Source organism: Sus scrofa, chromosome 14, assembly GCF_054392235.1.
Source record: "Sus scrofa isolate SSC_HxYL_T2T_F1_AM1 chromosome 14, Sscrofa_HxYL_maternal_Yorkshire_Landrace_v2.0, whole genome shotgun sequence".
Lineage (NCBI taxonomy): Eukaryota > Metazoa > Chordata > Mammalia > Artiodactyla > Suidae > Sus > Sus scrofa.
In genome coordinates this window covers 136,921,638-136,943,241 of record NC_139396.1, presented here as the reverse complement: position 1 = coordinate 136,943,241, position 21,604 = coordinate 136,921,638, and the positions used below count along the sequence as shown (strand labels likewise).

Below are 21,604 nucleotides of genomic sequence, written 5' to 3'. Positions count from 1 at the left end.
GTTTTAATAAATATTCTATAATTTTCTTAAAATTATGGACTGTAAATAATAAGGCTAATATTTATTGAATACTTACTTTGTGTCAGGCACATTTCTAAATGATTTAGATCAATTAGCTCTCTTATTCCTCATGGTTTTATGAGGTAGGTTTTCTTTTATCCCCAATTTTAAAGGTAAGGAAACCAAGGTACAGAAAGAACATGTAACTTAATCACAGTGAGTAATTGAGTGAGCCAGGATTCAAACCCCAGGCAGTTTGATTCTAGAGGCTTTGCTCTTTGTTCTCTGTCAATACTGAAATAAAGCTTTGAAGACTACTGGACAAATATATCTACAAGAACATTTCTTTAAGAAAAATTTGCAGATACTCATTAGGCTGTAGAAGTTCATATACCATTCCTTGCTCAATTGGTAAGAAGCCCGGGTAATAACTGTTGTGATGTTCTAATTAGCCTATAATATGAGTGAGTGTAAAGTGAAATCTAGCTAGGATAAATGAAAAGCAAGATAGGATCTACAGTTTTAATGAAAAGAAAAGCAAGATCCACATATTCTAACACATCACTGAACCCAGAGTGATCAATTGTTTCAAGATCTATATGGCTCTGGATTTCTCTTGTGGCACAACACATTAAGGATCCATCCAGTGTTGTCACTTCGCAGCACAGGTTGTTGCTGTGGCACAAGTTCGATCCCTGACCAGGGCACTTCCACATGCCATGGGTGCAGCCCAAATAAAAGAGTTATAAAGGCTCTGAGAAGCTTACAAGTACTAGTAAAGATTAGATGAGCAGCTCTCAGCTTAACAAGTTTGTGTTTAATTTGTTAGAAATATAATTCTTATATTGGTATATTTGCCTTGTGTTTTGTGAACAACTACATGTTTGAATTGACGTATACTGAAATGCATAAGTTTTGACATTCATATATGTCTATTTAACTCAGACTCCTTCTTGAGATTTGGAACTTTACATCACCTCAAGAGAACTCTCTCATTCCCCTTCCCAGTCAATCCCTCTTCCCAACACTGAGGCAACTACTGTTTGGAATTTTTTTTTCCCACCATAGATGAGCATTTCTCTGTTTTGTTTTGTTTTTTTTAAATAACAGCTTTATTGAGATATAATTAATATACCATACAATGCATCTATTTAAAGTATACATTTAATGGATTTTAGTATATTTACAGAGTTTTGAAACTCTCACCACAATCAATTTTAGAACGTTATCACTCCCAAAACAAGCTCCATACTTACTAGTACTCACTCTCCATGTAACCCCAATCCCCAGCCTTTGTCAGCCACTACTCTACTTTTTGTCTCTGTGGATTTAGCTGTCTAGTACAGTTCATATAAATGGAATCATACCTTATGTGGTCTTGTTTGACTCACTTCTTTTACTTTGCATAATGTTTTCAAGGTTCATTATTATAGCATGTATAGTAATTTGTCCATTTTCATGGCTATGTAATAGTCCATTTTATGGATATACTACATTTTATTGGATCATTGATCAACTGATGAATATTTGAGTTGTTCCCTTTTTTTTTTTTTTTAAGGGCTGCACCCGCAGCATATGGAGGTTTCCAGGCTAGGGGTCAAATCATAGCTATAGTTGCTGGCCTATGCCACAGCCACAGCAACACCAGTTCTGAGCCACATCTTCGACCTACACCACAGCTCACAGCAACAATAGATCCTTAACCCATTGAGCAGTGCCAGGGTTTGAACCCATATCCTCATGGATACTAGTTGGTTTCATTTCCACTGTACCACAATGGGAATTCCAACTTGGCCAATTTTATGTTCCCACCAGCAGTGTAAAAGTCTCCATTTTCCCTACATCTTTGCCAGCCTTTATTACCTACCTACCTACCTTTTGATGATAGCCATTCTCTTGGGTGTGCAGTAGTATCTCATTGTGGTTTGCTTTTTTTTTTTCTTTTTGCTTTTTTTTTTTCTCTTTTTCGGGCCCCACCTGTGGCATATGGAGGTTCCCAGGCTAGCGGTCTAATTGGAGTTGGAGCTATAGCTGCCGGCCTATGCCAGAGCCACAGTAATTTGGGATCCGAGCCACATCTTCGACCTACACCACAGCTCATGGCAACTCTGGATCCTTAACCCATTGAGCCAGGCCAGGGATCAAACCCGCAACGTCATAGTTCCTAGTTGGATTCATTTCCACTGTGCCACAACGGTAACTCTTCATTGTGGTTTTGATTTCATTCTCCTGATGACTAATCATGTTGAGCATCTTTTCATGTATTTATTGCCCATTTTTGTCTTTTGGAGAGATACCTATTCAGATTCTTTACCCATTTCCATCATTTTAAAAAATTGGGTGTTTTTTTTTTTTTTTTTTGTCCTTCTATTATTGAGTTTTAAGAGTTCTAACTACTAGTTCCTTTTCAGATAAATGATTTATAAAAACTTTCTCCCATTCGTTGGGTTGTCTTCTCACTTTATTCATGGTGATCTTTGAAGCACAAAAATTTGGTTTGATTTTAATGAAGTCCAGTTTATCTATTTTTCCTTTTGTCTGTTGTGCTTTTGGTGTCATATCTAAGAAACCATTGCCTAACCCAAGGTCACAAAGATTTACACCTGAGTTCCTATGTGGCTCAGTGGAAACAAACTCGGCTAGTATGCATGAGGATATGGGTTTGATCCCTCCCCCAGCTCAATGGATTAAGGATCCGGCGTTGCCAGGAGCTGTGGTATAGGTCCAAGATGTGACTTGGGTCTGTCATTGCTGTGGCCAGGGTGTAGGCTGGCAGCTGCAGCTCCAATTTGACCCTATCCCAGGAACTTCCATAAGCCACACCTGTGGCCCTTAAAAAAAAAAAAAAAAAGATTTACAACTCTGTTTTACCATAGAGTATTTTTGCTTATTCTCATGTGTCATATAAGTGGAATCATAAAACATGTACTCTTTTGTTCCAGCATCTTTCACTCAGCATACATTTTGAAATTCATCTGTGTGGTTGCATATATCAATAGTGTTCTGTTTTGTTACTGCATAGTATTTTCATCATAATATGCCATATATATTATCCCTTCTCCTATCCGCAGACCTGGGGCTAGTTCCAGTTGGGGGCTAATATTAAAGCAGCTATAAACTTTTTTTTTTTTTTTTTGTCTTTTTAGGGCCACACCTGTAGCATATGGAGGTTCCCAGGCTAGGGGTTAAATCAAGAGCTGTAGCCACTAGCCTACACCACAGCAGCAGGAATTCAGGATCCAAGCTGTGTCTGCAACCTACACCACAGCTCATGGCAACACCTGATCCTTAACCCATCGATTGAGGCCAGGGATCGAACCTAGTTCCTCATGGATGCTAGTCAGGTTCGCTAACCACTGAGCCACAACAGGAATTCCTGTAAATATTCTTATACAAGTTTTTTTTCTCCTCTTCTCCTTTTTCCCATTTTTAAAATCATGTTTCTTTTCTCTTTTTTTTGAGAACATATGTTTTCATTTATCTTGGATAAATAGCAAGGAGTGAAATGGCTTGATCATGGGGGATGTATGTCTAGTTTGATAGGAAACAAAAAATCATTATATTTTTCTTGATTTTTGGTGGCTCTACTTTACCACCAATCTGTAAAGAACTATGGCTAGAATTTCTGCTGCCTTAATGACTATGGTTTATTGTGGAGAATTATATTTAATTTTTTCTCAGTGTTCTTTTTTACTAATTTGCTATATCCTTATATGCACCAGTCAGATTTAATGAGTCTCAATATTTTTCTCTTTTAGATAAGAAGATGTAAAGTTTTTATCATTTTATTTTGTTTTATTTATCTTTTGTCTTTATAGGACCACACCCACAGCACATGGAGATTTCCAGGCTAGGGGTCTAATCGGAGCTAGAGCTGCCGAACTACACCAGAGCCACAACAATGCCAGATCCGAGCCATGTCTGCGACCTACACCACAGCTCACGGCAACGCCAGATACTTAACCCACTGAGCAAGGCCAGGGCTCAAACCCACAAACCTCATGGTTCCTAGTCAGATTTGTTTCCACTGCGCCTCTACGGGAACTCCAAGTTTTTATCATTTTAAAAAGATATTTGAAAAAAGGCAAAGTGTTAATATTCAGTATAACTAGGTATTAGTTACAAAGATATTTGTTATGGTAATCTTTGTATTTGAAAATTTTTAAATCTTCAGAAAAGTCATAGGAATAATCCAGTGAACATCCATCTACTCTTTCCCTAGATTCACCAATTTTAACTGCTAGGATTCCATCTGGGACATAGAACCAATATGATTGTTATGGAATAAGAAATTACATTTTACATAAGAATAGGGACTGGTAAAGAAGTATGTGGAGGGAATTCCCGTTGTGGCTAAGGGGAAACAAATCTAACTAGTACCCATGAGGATATGGGTTCAATCCCTGGCCTTGCTTAGTGGGTTAAGGATCTGACATTGCTGTGAGCTGTGGTGTAGGTTGCAGATGCGGCTTAGACCTGACTTTGCTGTGGCTGTTATATAGGTTGGCAGTTCTAGCTCTGATTTGACCCTTAGCCTGGGAACTTTCACATGCTAAGGGTGCAGCCCTTAAAAAAAAAAAAAAAAAAAAAAAAAAAAAAAAAAAAAAAGAATGAAAGAAAAGAAGTATTTGGAAAGATATTGCCCACATTTGGTAGTGGACCAGTAGTCATTGTAAATCAGCAGAGCAGCAATTGGGAGAAAAGATGAACATTAAGTGGGAATAGCAAGAGCAAATTGGAACTTAGGAGAAACTGGAGTCTCTGTTTCATCACCTCCATCCTCAGTGTTGTGGGTGATCTATAGATAAACCTGGCAGTCTTTGCCATGGTGCTGAAACAGAACTTAGAGAAGCTGAAAATGGAGCTCTGGTGGGAGCTGGAGGAGTTGCAGGCGTGGCTGCTGCCCTGTACCAACAGTGTGCATAAGCTGGAGTAGCAAGTGGTACCCTCTACTGACCTTCTGAGTGTAATGGCTTCTTCCTTCTACTTCTCAAATCTCATGCAAATCTCATTTGGCTAAATAATTGACTAACCCAAATGGGAAGGGAGTTCTGGGAAATATAGTTTGGCTAAGTAGACCCAGCAAAATGCAAAAGAACTGGCTAAAATTAAATGGATTCACAATATAAGTACTGATGAGGATATGGAGCAACTAGAATTTATGCACTTTGGTAGTGGGAATGTGAACTGATTCAATTGCTATGGGATTTGGGTGGGGATATCAATTTAAGCCATCTTTATATACCACCTAACCCAGGAATTCCATTCCTGAGTATATACCCAATAGCAATGAGACATATAGAAGAAAGTTTATAGTACCAGAGTTCCCGTCATGGCTCAGTGGTTAATGAACCCGACTAGGAACCATGAGTTGTGGGTTCAATCCCTGGCCTTGCTCAGTGGGTTAAGGATCTGGCCTTGCTGAGAGCTGTGGTGTAGGTTGCAGATTTGGCTCGGATCCCGAGTTGCTGTGGCTCTGGCATAGGCCAGCAGCTACAGCTCCGATTCAACCCCTAGCCTGGGAACCTCCATATGCCTCGGATGCAGCCCTCAAAAGACAAAAGAAAAAAAAAGAAAAAGAAGAGAGGAGACTTAGTCATGTCTCTGTTTCTTTGTAAAGGTAACTGGCTTTTCCATTAGCAATAGTTTTCTTTTTTTTTTTTTTTGTCTTTTTGCTATTTCTTTGGGCTGCTCCCGTGGCATATGGAGGTTCCCAGGCTAGGGGTCGAATCGGAGCTGTAGCCACTGGCCTACACCAGAGCCACAGCAACGTGGGATCCGAGCCGAGTCTGCAAGCTACACCACAGCTCACGGCAACGCCAGATCCTTAACCCACTGAGCAAGGGCAGGGACCGAACCCGCAACCTCATGGTTCCTAGTCGGATTCGTTAACCACTGCGCCACGACGGGAACTCCAGCAATAGTTTTCTTATTTCCAAAGAAGACATGAAGAAGCATGGAATGTAATTATCTTTGCAATACAGTCAACTTAGTGATAGAATAAGATGGTATTAGGACTCACTTTAAAAAAGTCTTCAAGCGCTATTTGGGTGAGAAAGTGAAAAGAAAAGCAGAAATCTATTGATCAGCCTGTCAGGTTAATTGAGAAACAAAACATATATGATGTGAAATTGCTTAGAGCTAGGAGAAAGACAGTATTAATAATAATTGACATTTCTTGAGCTCTGAATGCCCCATACTGTATTATATATAAGCTTGAAAGAATATATGTTACCTCATATAAGCCTCACAGCAACCTTAAAAAAAAGGAGCAATTATTGTCCCCTTCTTTTTAAAATATTACTTTGAAATAATTTAAAACATAGAGAAAAGTTACAAAAATCGTTCCTAGGTAGATATCATCCAGTATCCTTTAATATTAACATCTCTCATAACCACGGTACAATCATCAAAACTAAGAAATTAACATTATGACAATATTATTAATAAAGCTGCAGACATTTGAATTTTGCCAGTTTTCCTACTTTTGTCTATATTCTGTCCCAGGATCCACATCCAGGATTCCCCATTGTATTTAGTTGTCATGTCTCCTTATCCTCTCCTCATTCTCTAGTCCTTTCTTGTTTTTCATCACTGACACATTTTTTAAATTAAAAAATAGTTGATTTAGAATGTGTCAATTTCTGCTGTACAGCTAAGTGACCCAGTTATACATATATGCATTCTTTTTCTCATGTTATTCTTCCATCATGTTCTGTCACAAGAGATTGGATGTAGTTCCTTGTGCTATACAGTACATTGCTTATCTCTTCTAATTGTAATAGTTTGCGTCTGCTGGAGTTCCCTTTGTGGCTCAGTGATAACGAACCAAATTAGTATCCATGAGGACAGGTTCAATCCCTGGCAAAAAAAAGTTTGCATCTACTAACCCATTGCTCCCAGTCCATCCCATTCCCTCCCTTCTCCCCCTTGGCAACTACAGGTCTGTTCTCCATGCCTGTGAGTCTTTTTCTGTTTTATAAATAGGTTCATTGTGCTATATTTTAGATTCCACATATAAGTGATATTGTATGGTATTTGTCTTTCTTTTTCTGACTTCAGTTGGTATAAGAATCTCTAGTTGCATCCATGTTGCTGCACATGGCATTATTTCATTCTTTTTTATGGCTGAGCAGTACTCTGTTGTGTATATGTACCACATCTTCTTAATCCGTTCATCTGTCTATGGACATTTAGGTTATTTCCATGTCTTGGCTGTTGTGAATAGTTCTGATATGAACATAGGGGTGCATGTATCTTTTTGATTTATAGTTTTGTCTGGATGTATGCCCAGGAGTGAGACCGCCAGATTATATGGTAGTTCTATATTTCGTTTTCTGAGGAACCTCCATACTGTTTTCCATAGTGGTTGTACAGATTTACATTCCCACCAACAGTGTGATTCTTTCCACCCCTCTCCAGCATTTGTTATTTGCAGACTTACTAATGATAGCTATTTTGAGTAGTGTGAGGTGGTATCTCATTCTAGTTTTGATTCGCATTTCTAGTAATTAATGGTGTTGGGCATTTTTTCATGTGCCTCCTGCCCATCTTTATGTCTTTTTCAGAGAAATGTCTATTTAGGTCTTTTGTCTCATCACTGATACTTTCAAAGAGTACTAGTCAGTTACTTTACAGACTGTGCCTCAGTTTGGGTTTGTCAGATGCTTTCTCGTGACTAGCTAGGGATTGTGCATTTTTGGCAAAAATCCTGGAGAAGTGATGCGCCCTTCTCAGGGTATGATATCAGGAGTTACATGATGTCAGTATGTCTTCATACTGGGGAGTATGTCTTGATGATGGGTAGATACTTTGAAACTATGCTGATATCCTGTTTCTCTTGAAACTTTGCCCTCTAATTATAAAATCCATTGGTAGGAGTTCCTGTTGTGGCTCAGTGGTGATGAACCCAATTAGTATCCATGAGGACATAGGTTTGATCCCTGGCCTTGTTCAGTTGGTTAAGGATCCACTGTTGCCATGAGCTGCAATGTAGATCACAGATGTGGCTCGGACCTGGTGTTGCTGTGGCTGTGGCGTAGGCTGGCAGCTGCAGCTCTGATTTGACCCCTAGCCTAGGAACTTCCATATGCTAGAGGTGCAGCCCTAAAAAGGCAATAAATAAATACATAAATAAAGTCCATTGTCATATCTTATAGATGAGGAAATTGGTAAAAAGAGATTAAGTAACTTGCCCAGAGTCACTTGGCTAGTTAGCGATAGAATCAAGATTCACCTATTGTAAAAATTGAACTTAAAACTCAGGCTCTTAACAAAAGGGTAGCTGGGAATTCCTTCTGTGGCACAGTAGGTTAAGGGTCTGACATTGCTACAACTGTGGCATAATTCACAGCTGTGGCTCCCTGGCCCGGGAACTTCCATATGCCATGAGTGCAGCTGAAAATGAAAAAATAAAAACGTAGCCAAATACCTTTTAGGATGATTATTTAATTATTCTTATATGATTTTAGCACCAGATTACCAGTTGTCTACATTTTAGTAACGTAATTCAAAAGATTCTTCGGAGTTCCCCTCATAGCTCAGCGGTTAGCAAAACTAGACTACCATCCATGAGGACATGGGTTCAATCCCTGGCCTTGCTCAGTGGCTTAAGGATCCGGCATTGCTGTGAGCTGTAGTGTAGGTCACACACGCAGCTCAGATCTAGTGTTGCTGTGGCTGTGGTATAGGCTGGCAGCTGTAGCTCTGATTGGACCCCTAGCCTGGGAACCTCCATATGCCACAGGTGCAGCCTGAAAAGACACAAAAAAAAAGATGACAAAAAAAGAGTCTTCATAAAATACAAAAGCAAAATAGTTTCTTAGCTAAGAAAAGCATACTTAGAGATATAAACAAAATATTTCCTAAAATTTTTATGAGGTCAAACTTCAGAAATCTTACAAAATGACTATCTTTTTAAAAAATTGATTAGAGGAGTTACTATCATGGCTCAGCAGAAACTAATCTGACTAGTAACCATAAGGATACAGGTTCAATCCCTGGCCTTGCTCAGTGGGTTAAGGAGCCAGTGTTGCTGTGAGCTGTGGTGTAAGTCACAGATGTGGCTAACTTCAAAAAATATTTAGGGAGCACTATTCTAGACATTTGGGAAGATTCAGAGATGAGCAAGTCCCAGAACTTAAATAGCCTGAATACTATTAAAGTCCTCATTGATAACAATGTGTCATGGAATCTCAGGACTTTTTAGCTAAATGAATGACATGTCTCTGCAGTTGGAAAACTAGGATATAGTAAGTGAGGGAGAGAATGGTAGGAGCTGAGATCTAAGCAGTTGGAATAAAACAGTGTAGGTCTTTATAAGCCGTAGTATGAACTTTGGATTTTAACTGAGTAAAGTGGGAAACTATTGATTGGAGAGATTTGAGCCAAGAACAGAAGTGCAATAATCTGACTCACCTTTTAGAAGATTCAGTTTGGTTGGATAGTTTAAGGAGACCATGACTGGAGACATCTAAATATAGACTGTAAATAATATTTGTGTAGTCCTATATATTTATATACAATGTAAACATAATAGATGAATAGATAGAAATTTGAATTATAAGGCATTATTTCATAAAATGCTTTTTTTATTGCCACACCTGCGGCATGAGGAACCCCCCTGGGCTGGGGATCGAACCCAGGCCACAGCATCAGCCAAAGACAATGCCAGATCACCAGCACACTGAGCCTCAAGAGAACTCCATAAAATGCTTTTTTATACATGTGTTGAAGTTTGTTTTGAGATTTTGAAACAGCTTGTAATTCTGAAATGTAATTGAATGCAAAAAATTGACATTATCTAAAATGTAATTTGTATTCCTGTAAAAATGTTAATAGAATCCTTCCATTTATGTTCGTATACAAATACATTTACTTTGATTAGGCTAATTAGTCTAGAATAGATCTGATGGACCATGGGCCAAACATGGTATGGGATTAACTTTATTTGGCTTATTCTGTGTTTTGAATATTTTTGCATTTAAATTTCTTTAGCTAGGCATCTGTTCTCTAGTTTAACACTGGTCTCAACATTCTGTAATGACTCACATACCTAACTCACATATTCTGGCCCTTGTGGGCATCTGAATTTATGGATCCCTTTTTAGAATTCTGGCGAGTTTTCACTGAAGTTTCTGGTGACAGAAACCAGATTGCAATAAGTCGAATAGTGAATGAGAAATGAGGAAGTGGAGCCATGAAAAAGCTTATTAGCAAAGAAGTTATAGCTAGAACAGGGTTGGAGATGCAAGGCATTTGTGCCATCACTTCCTGTATATATTGCTCAAAGTAGGCTCATGGTTCATGGCATACTTCCCCAGTGAGTCTTCCTTTCAAGATAGTTTTTCAGTTCATAGTAGATTAGAAAAAACATAGGTTGGCTGCTGGACGCAACCTTGGTGAGAGCACAAAGAATTAAGACCTGATGTCAAGAGAGAGGAGACATAAAAAGATTCAGAGGAGTTCCCTTCGTGGCGCAGTGGTTAACGAATCCGACTAGGAACCATGAGGTTGCGGGTTCGGTCCCTGCCCTTGCTCAGTGGGTTAACGATCCGGCGTTGCCGTGAGCTGTGGTGTAGGTTGCAGACGCGGCTCGGATCCCGCGTTGCTGTGGCTCTGGTGTAGGCTAGTGGCTACAGCTCCGATTCGACCCCTAGCCTGGGAACCTCCATATGCCATGGGAGCAGCCCCAAAGAAATAGCAAAAAGACAAAAAAAAAAAAAAAAAAAAAAAAAAAAAGATTCAGAAACATGGTATCTGGAGTCATTTGGTGTCCAGTTAAGTTGGCCAGAAACTCCAGAGGACATCACTGTTACAGTATAGTTACTGTTTGTGATGATGACTCTGGATATCAAAGAGAGGGCTGACTGTACTGAACAGTCTTCAAGGTGGAAGTAAAATGTATGCCATATTAAATGAGTAAGTATTCCAAAGTTTTCTCACTTATTTTAGTAGTAAGCTGCATTAATGTGGGAAATAAATATTTTATTTCTTAGCACATCCGTGATACTTTATAACTATTGAGTCTTTTTTTTTAGGAAAGCCCAATGCTTGGGTGATATATTAAGTAGTCTGTGCAGAAGGAAAAGTGTATCTAATTTAGTCCTTTTGGAGTACTGCTTAGCCATAAACAACTTTGGCTAACTATGGTTACCTGGTAGTTATCAGATTTTTTTTGAAAGTCATTAAAAAGTCACATTGACAGGGAGTGCTTGGTGATAAGGTGAGTGAATAAGCAAATTTATGTATCTTGGGCCCTTTATTCTCTTTGAATCAAAGAATTTTGTATCAATGTTGGGTTATGAAAAAGAAGCTACCTTTGACTTGATCATTTGCATAACTGCAAATTAATTTTCAAATAATTTCCAATTTTCAAATAAAGCTGTAGAACACTTTTTTTCTTTTCAGGATGGTCTGCTCGTCCTTCATTATGGTCTTGTGGTTTCTCCTTTGAAAATTACTTGAAGATACTAGGGCTATTATGAGGAGGGAAACAAAATAAGGAGGCCTCTGCAGGTTTGCATTTCACCAAAGATATCCACGAAACGTGTAATTGCTATCACTTTGTGCTGTTCAAGACATAACATCTATTTTCAGCACCAAGAATCATAGCATTTATAAGTAGAACTTGGATTGATAGAATGCATTTGTTTTACTAGAGACTATATTTAAAAAACATCCATAGCTCAGGGGGAAATTTTAAAGCATTGAATTTTTAAATTCCTTATGATTTCAAATTTTTTGACATTGATTTTGTTTCCTAATCTTTGAGGTAAACCGATGACTGGTTTTGTCTTCATTGAGCCATATATCCCTTTCAAGTTGGTGGTTAAGGTTCTACTCTCTGGAATGGCATCATTTGGGCAGTCTCCTTTTGGAAAAGAAGTGTGCTTTTGAACTGAAAATTTAAAACCAGAGTTTGTTAAATTACAGAATGTACCTCTCAGACAAAAGACCAAAACTGTGGGCCACTTTTGTATGTTACCATCATATTTTGAATTTGTATCTTTTTTTTTTGTAGCAACAACACTACTAAAAATATATTATTCACTTCTAAAAGGGATGAATTATAATTTTTCTGTGTGAAGAGACTGTCTGCTGTAGGGTTTATGGCCCATGCCGTAAGCCTTCAGTGTAAGGAAGACTCCTTTAACATATCTTACAGCAAGGGGTACCTCTTTGCAACAATATTTTTATTTTTTGAATGTTAATTTGATTAACATTCATTTTGAGTACATAGTGTGATTGTCAATACCTTGTAATGGCACTGCTTTTGAAAGTAATTTAAACATTTGAGTGAATTTGAGAAGTTTACAGAGTACTTGTTCTTTGTTTCCTCAGTAAGTCAGTTTAGTGTTCATTTCCCCATTGCTTTGTCACTGGGATAAAGAATACGGGTGTTTGGGAGCTCACTCACTTGCATGAAAAGATTTCAGTCTTAAATGTTATTTTGCCTAAAATTAGCATTGTAATGCTTTCTAAAAGAATTATTTTGTAGACTGTATTTCACTGCAAAATTTCCAAATCTGCCTAAAAACAATTACAATTAGAGAAAGATTGGTGATTGTTTTATAAAGAATTTGTGAATTGTGTATAAATCTCTTCTAACATTTAATACAATTTTTTAATAAAAATTTATTTTAACCTATTTTGAAGTGTTCATCTTTATTGTGGGTTTTTAAAAAATAACCAAAACTCTTGAGACAAGGTATTCAAATTGGAGTTTAAACTGTGCTATCAAATAGATATTTTATAAATATCTTTACTGATATACTGAATGCCTTTATTGACAGTAGACAGAATAGCAACTATGGAGTATGTTGCCTTTTAAATTTCTTTCGGAGTTCCCGTCGCGGCTCAGTGGTTAACGAATCTGAGTAGGAACCATGAGGTTGTGGGTTTGATCCCTGGCCTTGTTCAGTGGGTTAAGGATCTGGCGTTGCCGTGAGCTGTGGTGTAGGTTGCAGACACGGCTCGGATCCCTTGTTGCTGTGGCTCTGGTGTAGGCCAGCGGCTACAGCTCCAATTTGACTCCAAGCCTGGGAACCTCCATATGCTGTGGGAGCAGCCCAAGAAATGGAAAAAATTATAAATAAATAAATGTTTCTTGCCCAGGAGTTCCTGTCGTGGTGCAGCAGAAATGAATCTGACTAGGAAGTGGTTGTGGGTTCAATCCCTGGCCTTGCTCAGTGGGTTAAGGATCCAGTGTTGTCATGAGCTGTGGTGTGAGTCACTGACGAGGCTCGGATCTGGCATTGCTGAGACTGTGGTGTAGGCCAGCAGCTGTAGCTCCAAATTAGACCCCTGGCCTGGGAACCTACATATGCCACGAGTGTAGCCCTAAGAAGCAAAAAAAAAAAAAAAAAAAAAAAAAATGTTTCTTGCACAAATTACTTTTTCTATCCTTGTCCCATGTTAACATCTGTGTTGGGGATCCCCAAGACCACTGCCAGGTTTAATGGTTCACAAGCAGGACTAAGGGCACCCAGAAAGCCCTTATACTGATGGTTAGTTTATTACCATGAAAGGATACAGATTAAAATCTGCCATGGGAGAAGATATATAGGGTAAGTACAGGAGAAATCAGGCACAAGTTTCCATTGGTCCTCTCCCAGTGGAGATGCAGGAACATCTCCCAGCAGTTTAATTCTCCTCGCAGTGATAGGTGATGAGTAAGTGTTACCAGCCAGGGAAGCTTACCTGAGCCCTGGGGTCCAGAGTTTTTACTAAAAGTCAGTCACATAGGCATGCAGTGCCCATGTGATTGACTCAGCCATTGTGATCCCAGCACCTATCTAGTAGTGAAACTGATATGACATGTCCCAGAGCCCCAGGTATACAGAGTTAGGCATTCACCATAAATCACATTGTCCGTGTAAACTATCTGGTGCAGCCCAAGGTCTCAGGCATACAAAGTCAGGATATTCCAAAGGCCCAGAAATTACGATTTATAGTAACATGGGAAAACACTTTTTTAATAATGTCACTTGTTAGACATTGCACGGACAAGCTTAAAATTCCTTCTGTCTTGAAGGAACTAGCAGCCTGTTGTTACACATGTCTCAGAATCTTAACAAAGGGCAGATACTGGTAAATAAGAGTCACAAAGAGCTCCACCCTTTCTTTTTTTCCTCCTTCCTGGACTTAACCTCCAAGAATCCCAAAGAATGAATTTATATCTGATTATTTCTATTTTGCGTATTTACTACCAGGCAGAAACCAAGTAAGAATGCTGATTGACTAGTTTACAAATCTATACTTCCAAAACCAATGTGACCTTGGACTAAATCAATAAAAACAGTTTCAGATCAAGGGAGTTAATACTTAAAATCTCCGATGCACCTTGTGTCCAGTTCTGGATAGCATACCTCAAAGATACAGTTAGATGGGAAAGCATTAGACAGGGAACAGAGGCAGAGACTGAGAGACAAAACAAGAGCAAGCATTGAGCAGATGCTTCTGACTATTCTGGAGAAGCAAAAAACTTAGTGGTGGAAGGCAACATATGGTAGTCGTCTTCAAATAACCAGAGGGTTAAAGACTTAGACGAGGGAAAAGCACAAGCAAGAACAGAAATGCCCTGTCTTGTTGCCTTGAGTTAGCCTTATTCCCACCACCAGCAGCATGCCTTCAGTTAAGATCTTTTTTTTTTCAAGGGGAATTTTCGCTAGGAATACGAGCAGAAATAAAACTAAATACCAAATCTTCACAAGTAAGTGCAGATTCCAGAGCTTAACTTCAATGGCTCTAGAAAGATTTGTTTGATTGGCACAGCTTGCAGCTTCTTTTGTTTTTGCTTAAGCTTGAGCCAATCTGAGCAGAGATGCCCAGAGGGCTAGTCTGTGGTAGTTGTAGTTTGGGAGAATGTGTGGTTGGCATTTTTCTCAATTCCTCCTCAAAGGCCATCCCAATCTTTTCTCCCTAGTGTTGACCAGAGTCATTTTCTCTGACCTTGAGCTTCACTGAGCTTCCTTCCCCTGTGCATTGCCCTTCCCCCCTGACTGAATCAGACACATCCTTACCTAGTTTCTGATGATCCCTTCTCTGGACTGCAAGTTAACACAGACCTTGCACACACCCACATAGTGATTCTCCTGAGTACCTTTGGCTTTGAATTCTTGAGAATAATGTCATTGACCAGTTTACTTGTTCTATTCAGCCTGCCCAACTGTATTGCCCAAAGTCTATTATGATTCAATTCTAGATAAATATTCTTTTAGGATGACTAGGTCACAATTGCTTTATTAGATGCTATGTGACTAATTTTTTAAAAATTGTTTTCTTTTTAAAGTTCTAATGGTTACAACTTATATGGTGTACTTAATTTGTTTTCTTAGAAAGCCCTAGTGATAGAGAAGTTTCCAAGCAGATGCTGATTCTGAATGCTGTTCATCTTTGCTTTCTTCAGTAGATCATAACAAGGGGTAGGCCTTCATTTTTAAGCTTTTTCAATATGTCGTTGTGTACATGAGTTTATTTATTGGCCACTCTTCAAAACTGAACTGATGGAATCTAAATTTTACTATCTTTTGAGAATAATAGTCCACACACAAATGAAATACCATATTGATCTTCTGAAAGCGTGCCAAGTATTTACTTATGTGAAATGGATATTATAGTTTGATCTTTACTGCATTTTGATTTCACTTTGATGATGTCTGTGGTTTTGCAGAGGTTATTATTGCAAAACTGTTTTTATTTGAGAAAAGGTTTTTTTTTCTTCTAATGTTTCTAAGAAAGTGTTTTCCCAAGAGAAAACCTGGTTGAATAATATTTTAAATCAATAGATGAAGAAGACAAAGTTTGCCGGGAACAGATTTTCCCCCCAAAAGACAGGGGCAGTCTTGCGCACCAATTAAGGACATGAATTGAAAGACAGACTCATAGCTTAGACTTCCAGCTTTGCTAGTTGCAAGCTGTGTAATCTTGAACATTTATATAACTTCTCTGAGCTTTCATTTTCTATATCTGTAAATTAGGACAAGACTTGTTATGAGAATTAACAGATACGTAAAGATTCAGAACAGTGGCTGGCATGTAGTCTTATTTTCAAATTCAAGTATACTCCCTATGTAGTCACTTCTTGGATTACTTTGCTGAGTTAGTTTCTGAGTAAGTAGGTCCATTAATACTAAAAGATTGATGTTAAACCGTCTTTTTTTTCTTTTTTCTTACATATTTTCTCTATTCATCTCCTATTAATAATTGGGCAAAGGGTAGGGATACAGGCCCTGGAGTTGGACCTGAATTCTGTTTTACCCTAATTCTAATCTTAGCCTAGCTGTTTCCACTTTGCAGACTAGGTTAGCCCATGGACAGACAGTTTCAGTTACCAGAAAGGAGTTCTGTTTGTTGAGCTACATCGGCTTCAGAAAAAGATAAAAGATTGCGTAGCCCTAAAGGATATCAGGAATCCTATATGTATGAATCCTTATTCCAGGAAATGATGGGAGATAGAAGTCACCCATCTCATTTATTCACCCTTATGGCATAGCAGATAAACTCAAGTTAAATTTGCTTTAGGAGTTCCCATCATGGCTCAGCAGTTAACGAACCCGACTAGCATCCATGAAGACGCGAGTTTGATCCCTGGCCCTTGGTCAGTGGGTTGAGGATCCAGCGTTGCCATGAGCTGTGGTGTAGGTCAAATGTGGCTCGGATCCCATAGGCTGGCGGCTACAGCTCCAATTGGACCCCTAGCCTGGGAACCTCCACATGCCGCAGGTGTGGCCCTAAAAAGACCAAAAAAAAAAAAATTTTTTTTTGTTTTAATAAGCACTTCTAAGGAAAAAATGTTTTTTCGCCTTGTGCGATAATGAGTAATTAACTATACCTGCTATGGATTGTATTCCAAAATTCCAGCCCTTACACTAATGGTTTTGGTTACACTCTGCTGAGCATTCTATAACCTCTATATGAGAAGTGGAATGAAATGTCTCAGTATGGAGATCACGTGCCTCACCAGGGGAGAGAGTAGCCATGTGGCGCTCTACAGTGATTAATCAATGAGGAAACGAGCCTGGAGACCCTCCCAAGATCAATCTTCATTTTTCTTTTTTTTTTTTTTTGTTGTTGTTGTTGTTGTTGCTTTCTTCAGAATCACTGAAGCACTGTAGAAACATAAATCTTTAAATTTCTATGGTGTGACTCACTCCGTTTTATTACAATGTACGTATGTGTTTCAAAGGATTGTAAGAAAGAATTTATAAGTTTTAGCTAGTCTCTACCTCAACCTAGGAAGCTTGTGAAATAGCATAAAACAAGAGGGCAATCTTAAGAGAAGGAGAGAAGCCTTTTGATTTACCTAGTAACCATTCTTTCTCCCTTTAAGAGATGCAGCAGGGGTTGGTAATGTAATAAAAACAGTCCTTTGTTTGGCTGGATTCAGGAGCACTCACCCCATTTGCAAATGGTATAGCCATGTGAGATATTTGAAAATAGCAAAAGGCCTGATAACATCAATCTAACCTGTACATTAAATCTGAACATACAGCAAAGCCAGTAATGTATTATCCATAAAGAAACATAAAATTTCACATAGGAGCTCTAAGATCTTGCAAAGCCTCCCTCAATTATTTCCGTTTTAAATTAGTACTGTGCTTTCAAGTATATTTAGTTTCAATCTATTTAGCTTTAAGTATCAAAATATATTCTTACAATTTAGATTTTTAAAGAAACTTTGAAATTTCTGATGATGTCATTAAAAATAAAATTTCTTGGAAATCAGTGATCACTGGTCATAAGCAAGCAGCATTTCTAGCCATTCTTTCTTTCATTTACATCCAGGGAGATTTCTGGCTTTTTCTGCAGTCTGTTTTGAAATCAATACTACTCTTATTAGATCCAGCTTATGTTGTCCTAATGGAATTCCTTCTAACTGGGTTGACCCAGGTGGCTGTACATAATGGTCTCAGCTGGAGCAGGAAGTATGGTAGACTTTGTAATTATATTTTCTGGTAGTTCCATAAATTCTCTGTCAATGGATTTTTAAAATAGGGGTGAATTTGCATGACATAAAATTAATAATTTTAAAGTGAACAATTCAGTGACATTTAGTACATTCACAGTGTTGTGTAGCCACCACCTCTATCCGTTTCCATCATTCCATAATAAAACCCCATCTCCACCTCCCTTTTCTCCAGAAAGCCTATCTGCTTTTAAATACATTTTAAAAATGGTGGAGTTCCCGTCGTGGCGCAGTGGTTAACGAATCTGACTAGGAACCATGAGGTTGCGGGTTCGGTCCCTGCACTTGCTCAGTGGGTTAACGATCCGGCATTGCCATGAGCTGTGGTGTAGGTTGCAGACGCGGCTCGGATCCCGCGTTGCTGTGACTCTGGCGTAGGCCGGTGGCTACAGCTCCGATTGGACCCCTAGCCTGGGAACCTCCAAATGCCGTGGGAGCGGCCCAAGAAATAGCAAAAAAAAAAAAAAAAAAAAAAAAGGTTTCATGGGAGTTCCCGTCGTGGCACAGTGGTTAATGAATCCGACTAGGAACCATGAGGTTGCGGGTTCGGTCCCTGCCCTTGCTCAGTGGGTTAAAGATCTGGCATGCCGTGAGCTGAGGTGTAGGTTGCAGACACGGCTCGGATCCCGCGTTGCTGTGGCTCTGGTGTAGGCCAGTGGCTCCAGCTCCTATAGACCCCTAGCCTGGGAATCTCCATTGCCGTGGCTGTGACGTAGGCCTCAGCAGCAGCTCCAACAATTCAACCCCTAGCACAGGAACTTCCATATATGGCAAAAAAATAAAATAAAATAAAATAAAAATGGTTTCATGGAATTACTGCTGTGGCACAGTGGGTTAAGGATCCTGTTGTCACTACTGTGGCTCCGATTGGGTTCTTGGCCACAAAACTTCCACATGCCACAGGAGTAGCCAAGGGAAAAAAGAAGTTTCATGCTTGTTGGTTTGTTTATTTGTTTTTTTTAAAATTTTCATTTTAGAGCTGCACCCGTGGCATATGGAAATTCCCAGAACGGGAGTCGAATTGGAGCTATAGTTGCCAGCCTACGCCAGATTTGAGCTACATCTGCGACCTACACCACAGCTCACAGCAACGTCAGATCCTCAATCCACTGAGCAAGGCCAAGGATCAAACCTGCGTCCTCATGGATGCTAGTCAAGTTTGTTACCGGTTTGCTTTTAGAGCCAGGAGTAGTGGTTCTGGGCTCCGTGCTTATGATCATAGGTAGGTTCTAAAAGTTTATCCTGAGCACTATGTATAATTTGCATTATCTCCAGAGCTAAAATTTGGACCCTAGTTTCCAGACTATTATTCAAATCTTGCCCCCCTCTTTAGATAGTCTGGTAAAATAAAGAAGTATTCTGGATTTATTACCTCTTGAGGAATTATCCCCTCTGTAATATCCCCTTAATTCCAGGGCCTTGTTTATTTATTTATTTTTTTTGGCTGCACCTGCAGCATATGGAAGTTCCTGGGCCAGGAGTACAATCTGAGCTGCACCTGCAGCTTATGCCTCAGCTGCTGCAATGCTGGATCCTTAACCCACTGTGCTGGGCCAGGGATTGAAGCTGCGCCTCAGCAGTGACTGGAGCCACTGTAGAGACGACTTCAGTCTTTAACCCATTGCACTGCAATGGGAACTCCACAAAATTATTTTTTTAAACTCTATTTTAAAAAATAAGTGAATAGGAGTTCCCGTCTTGGCCCAGTGGTTAACAAATCTGACTAAGAACCATGAGGTTGCGGGTTCGATCCCTGGCCTTGCTCAGTGGGTTGAGGATCCCACATTGCCGTGAGCTGTGGTGTGTGGGTCGCAGACGTGGCTTGGATCCAGCATTGCTGTGGCTCTGGCGTAGGCCGGCGGCTACAGATCTGATTGGACCCCTAGCCTGGGAACCTCCATATGCCGTGGGAGCGGCTCAAGAAAAAGGCAAAAAGACAAAAAAAATAAATAAATAAGTGAATAGCACCCCATTCTATAAAAACTTTAAGCAGGAGCAAGAGGAGACTCATGGTTGGATGGTTGGATGGGCCCAGAGCCCGTTTTGGGTTCACCACTGTCTCATTGCAACGCAAGAAGGAGTAGGCTCAAGAAGTCTGCAAAGTGTAGCAGTTTTTTCCTTTAGACCTGGTGTTGGCAAAGGTTTCTGGTGCAGAGAAACCTTAAGTGACACTTGGTGAGCAAAGTGTGAAAGAGTGGATAAAAAGAAAGGTATCTGTTCCCTCAAGTGCGGAGACTTTCTTTTACGTAGAAAGGCAGCATAGGAGAAGAGTCAGCACTGCAGATTCAGAAGAACGATGTTCAACTCCCAGCTCTGTTCCTCACTGTGTGGCATCAGACAAGGGTTTGAACCTTGTCATTCCAAGGCTCCATTCCTTCATTTGTCAAATGGGTAAACAAATACCACACCTAATGAGGATGGTGGTGAGGTTTAAATGAGATCATTCTTCATTTACAGCCTAGTACTCTGCCTGACATATAAGTAGGGACTGAATAACTTATAGCTCTTATTAATAAGTTCCCAAGATGCAGGAGATCTCTAGTGACTCTGAAAGTCACACTGAATTTTGGAGGGGCTCACCCACAGCCTCACAGACTCACTTTGTTGTCCTCTTCTGTCATAGTAGTTGATGTTGCTGCTTGTCTTATGATTCTGAACGTCAGGCTTCCCTGTTACTGTAATTGCTCTGACTTAATAATTTATCAAGTCTGTGAGATGCTTTTAATGTCTTTCTTTCACAAATGAGCTCATGGCAGTTAGTGGTGACTCCTTGAAAACAGGAGATACAAATTAGAGCCAGAAATTATATAAATTAATAAAAGGATTCTGATCTTGCATAGAGAAAGATCCATTAACCATATTCTTAGAAATGGCAACCAATGTCTATATTGCAAACCCATGTATTGATGAGACTATTGTTCCTTAATAGGCCCCCAAAGATGCTTTGATTACTGTGAAACTCTCATTTTTAGTATGTGACTAACAGATCTCTTTTTAGTAGCAGTACCACTAATGTATCTTTAAGTGGTGTGAAAGTGCCCTTAGCCAGATGAATTAAGAAAGATGGTGTTGTTCAGGACTCAGCAAGCTCCAGCTTCAGCCACCAGCATCAGCTATGGGTTGCATCCATATATCCCCTCATTTGCTTTCTCCAGCCTGGAACCTGGCATGGGATTAGGGAATCTCGACTTGGTATCCACGGAATTCTGGACACCAGAAGTAGATAGTCCTAAAGGAATCACAAGCCCCTTGATCTGTACAGTTTTGTGTATTTTGGGGGGAAAGGGGTCCATAGCTTTGCCCAAGAGGTGTTTAATCCCCAAAAAAGGTTAAGAATCTTACAACAGAGGAAAATTCTGCTACTGCTTCCCACGTTCTACCTAGATATTTGGGTTCTGCAGAAGTATAGTTTCATTATCAAAGGAAAAGACTCTTATTTAAGAACTTTTTTTTTTTTTTTTGCCTGCACCCATGGCATATTGAACCCAAGCCACAGCAACAACCAAAGCTGCTGCAACACCAGATTCTTAACCTGTTCCACCACCAGAGTACTCCCTGAAGAACTTTTTACCCTGTGCCTTTTGCAATTTCATTCTCAGAAATCTTTACCAAGTTAAACTAGTTAAACCCAGGCAC

The 21,604-nt window shown here is 39.5% G+C and overlaps 1 protein-coding gene across 8 annotated transcripts in view; it reads left to right on the top strand.

Annotated features, from left to right (window-relative positions):
* Positions 1 to 21,604, top strand: part of PCGF6 (polycomb group ring finger 6) — a 1,082,924-nt gene that overhangs the window by 24,979 nt on the left and 1,036,341 nt on the right. For 7 of the 8 annotated variants that reach the window (XR_014826851.1, XR_014826849.1, XR_014826847.1 and 4 more), the window contains one exon: positions 11,410 to 12,649. The exons of the other annotated variant lie outside the window; for it this stretch is intronic. Coding sequence is in view for 4 of the 7 variants with exons in the window: in XM_021073480.2 (XP_020929139.1) it covers positions 11,410 to 11,466 (57 nt within the window). In the remaining 3 variants the exon portion in view is untranslated. Of the gene's footprint in view, positions 1 to 11,409; positions 12,650 to 21,604 lie in introns of those variants that run through there. 8 annotated transcript variants of the gene reach the window in all.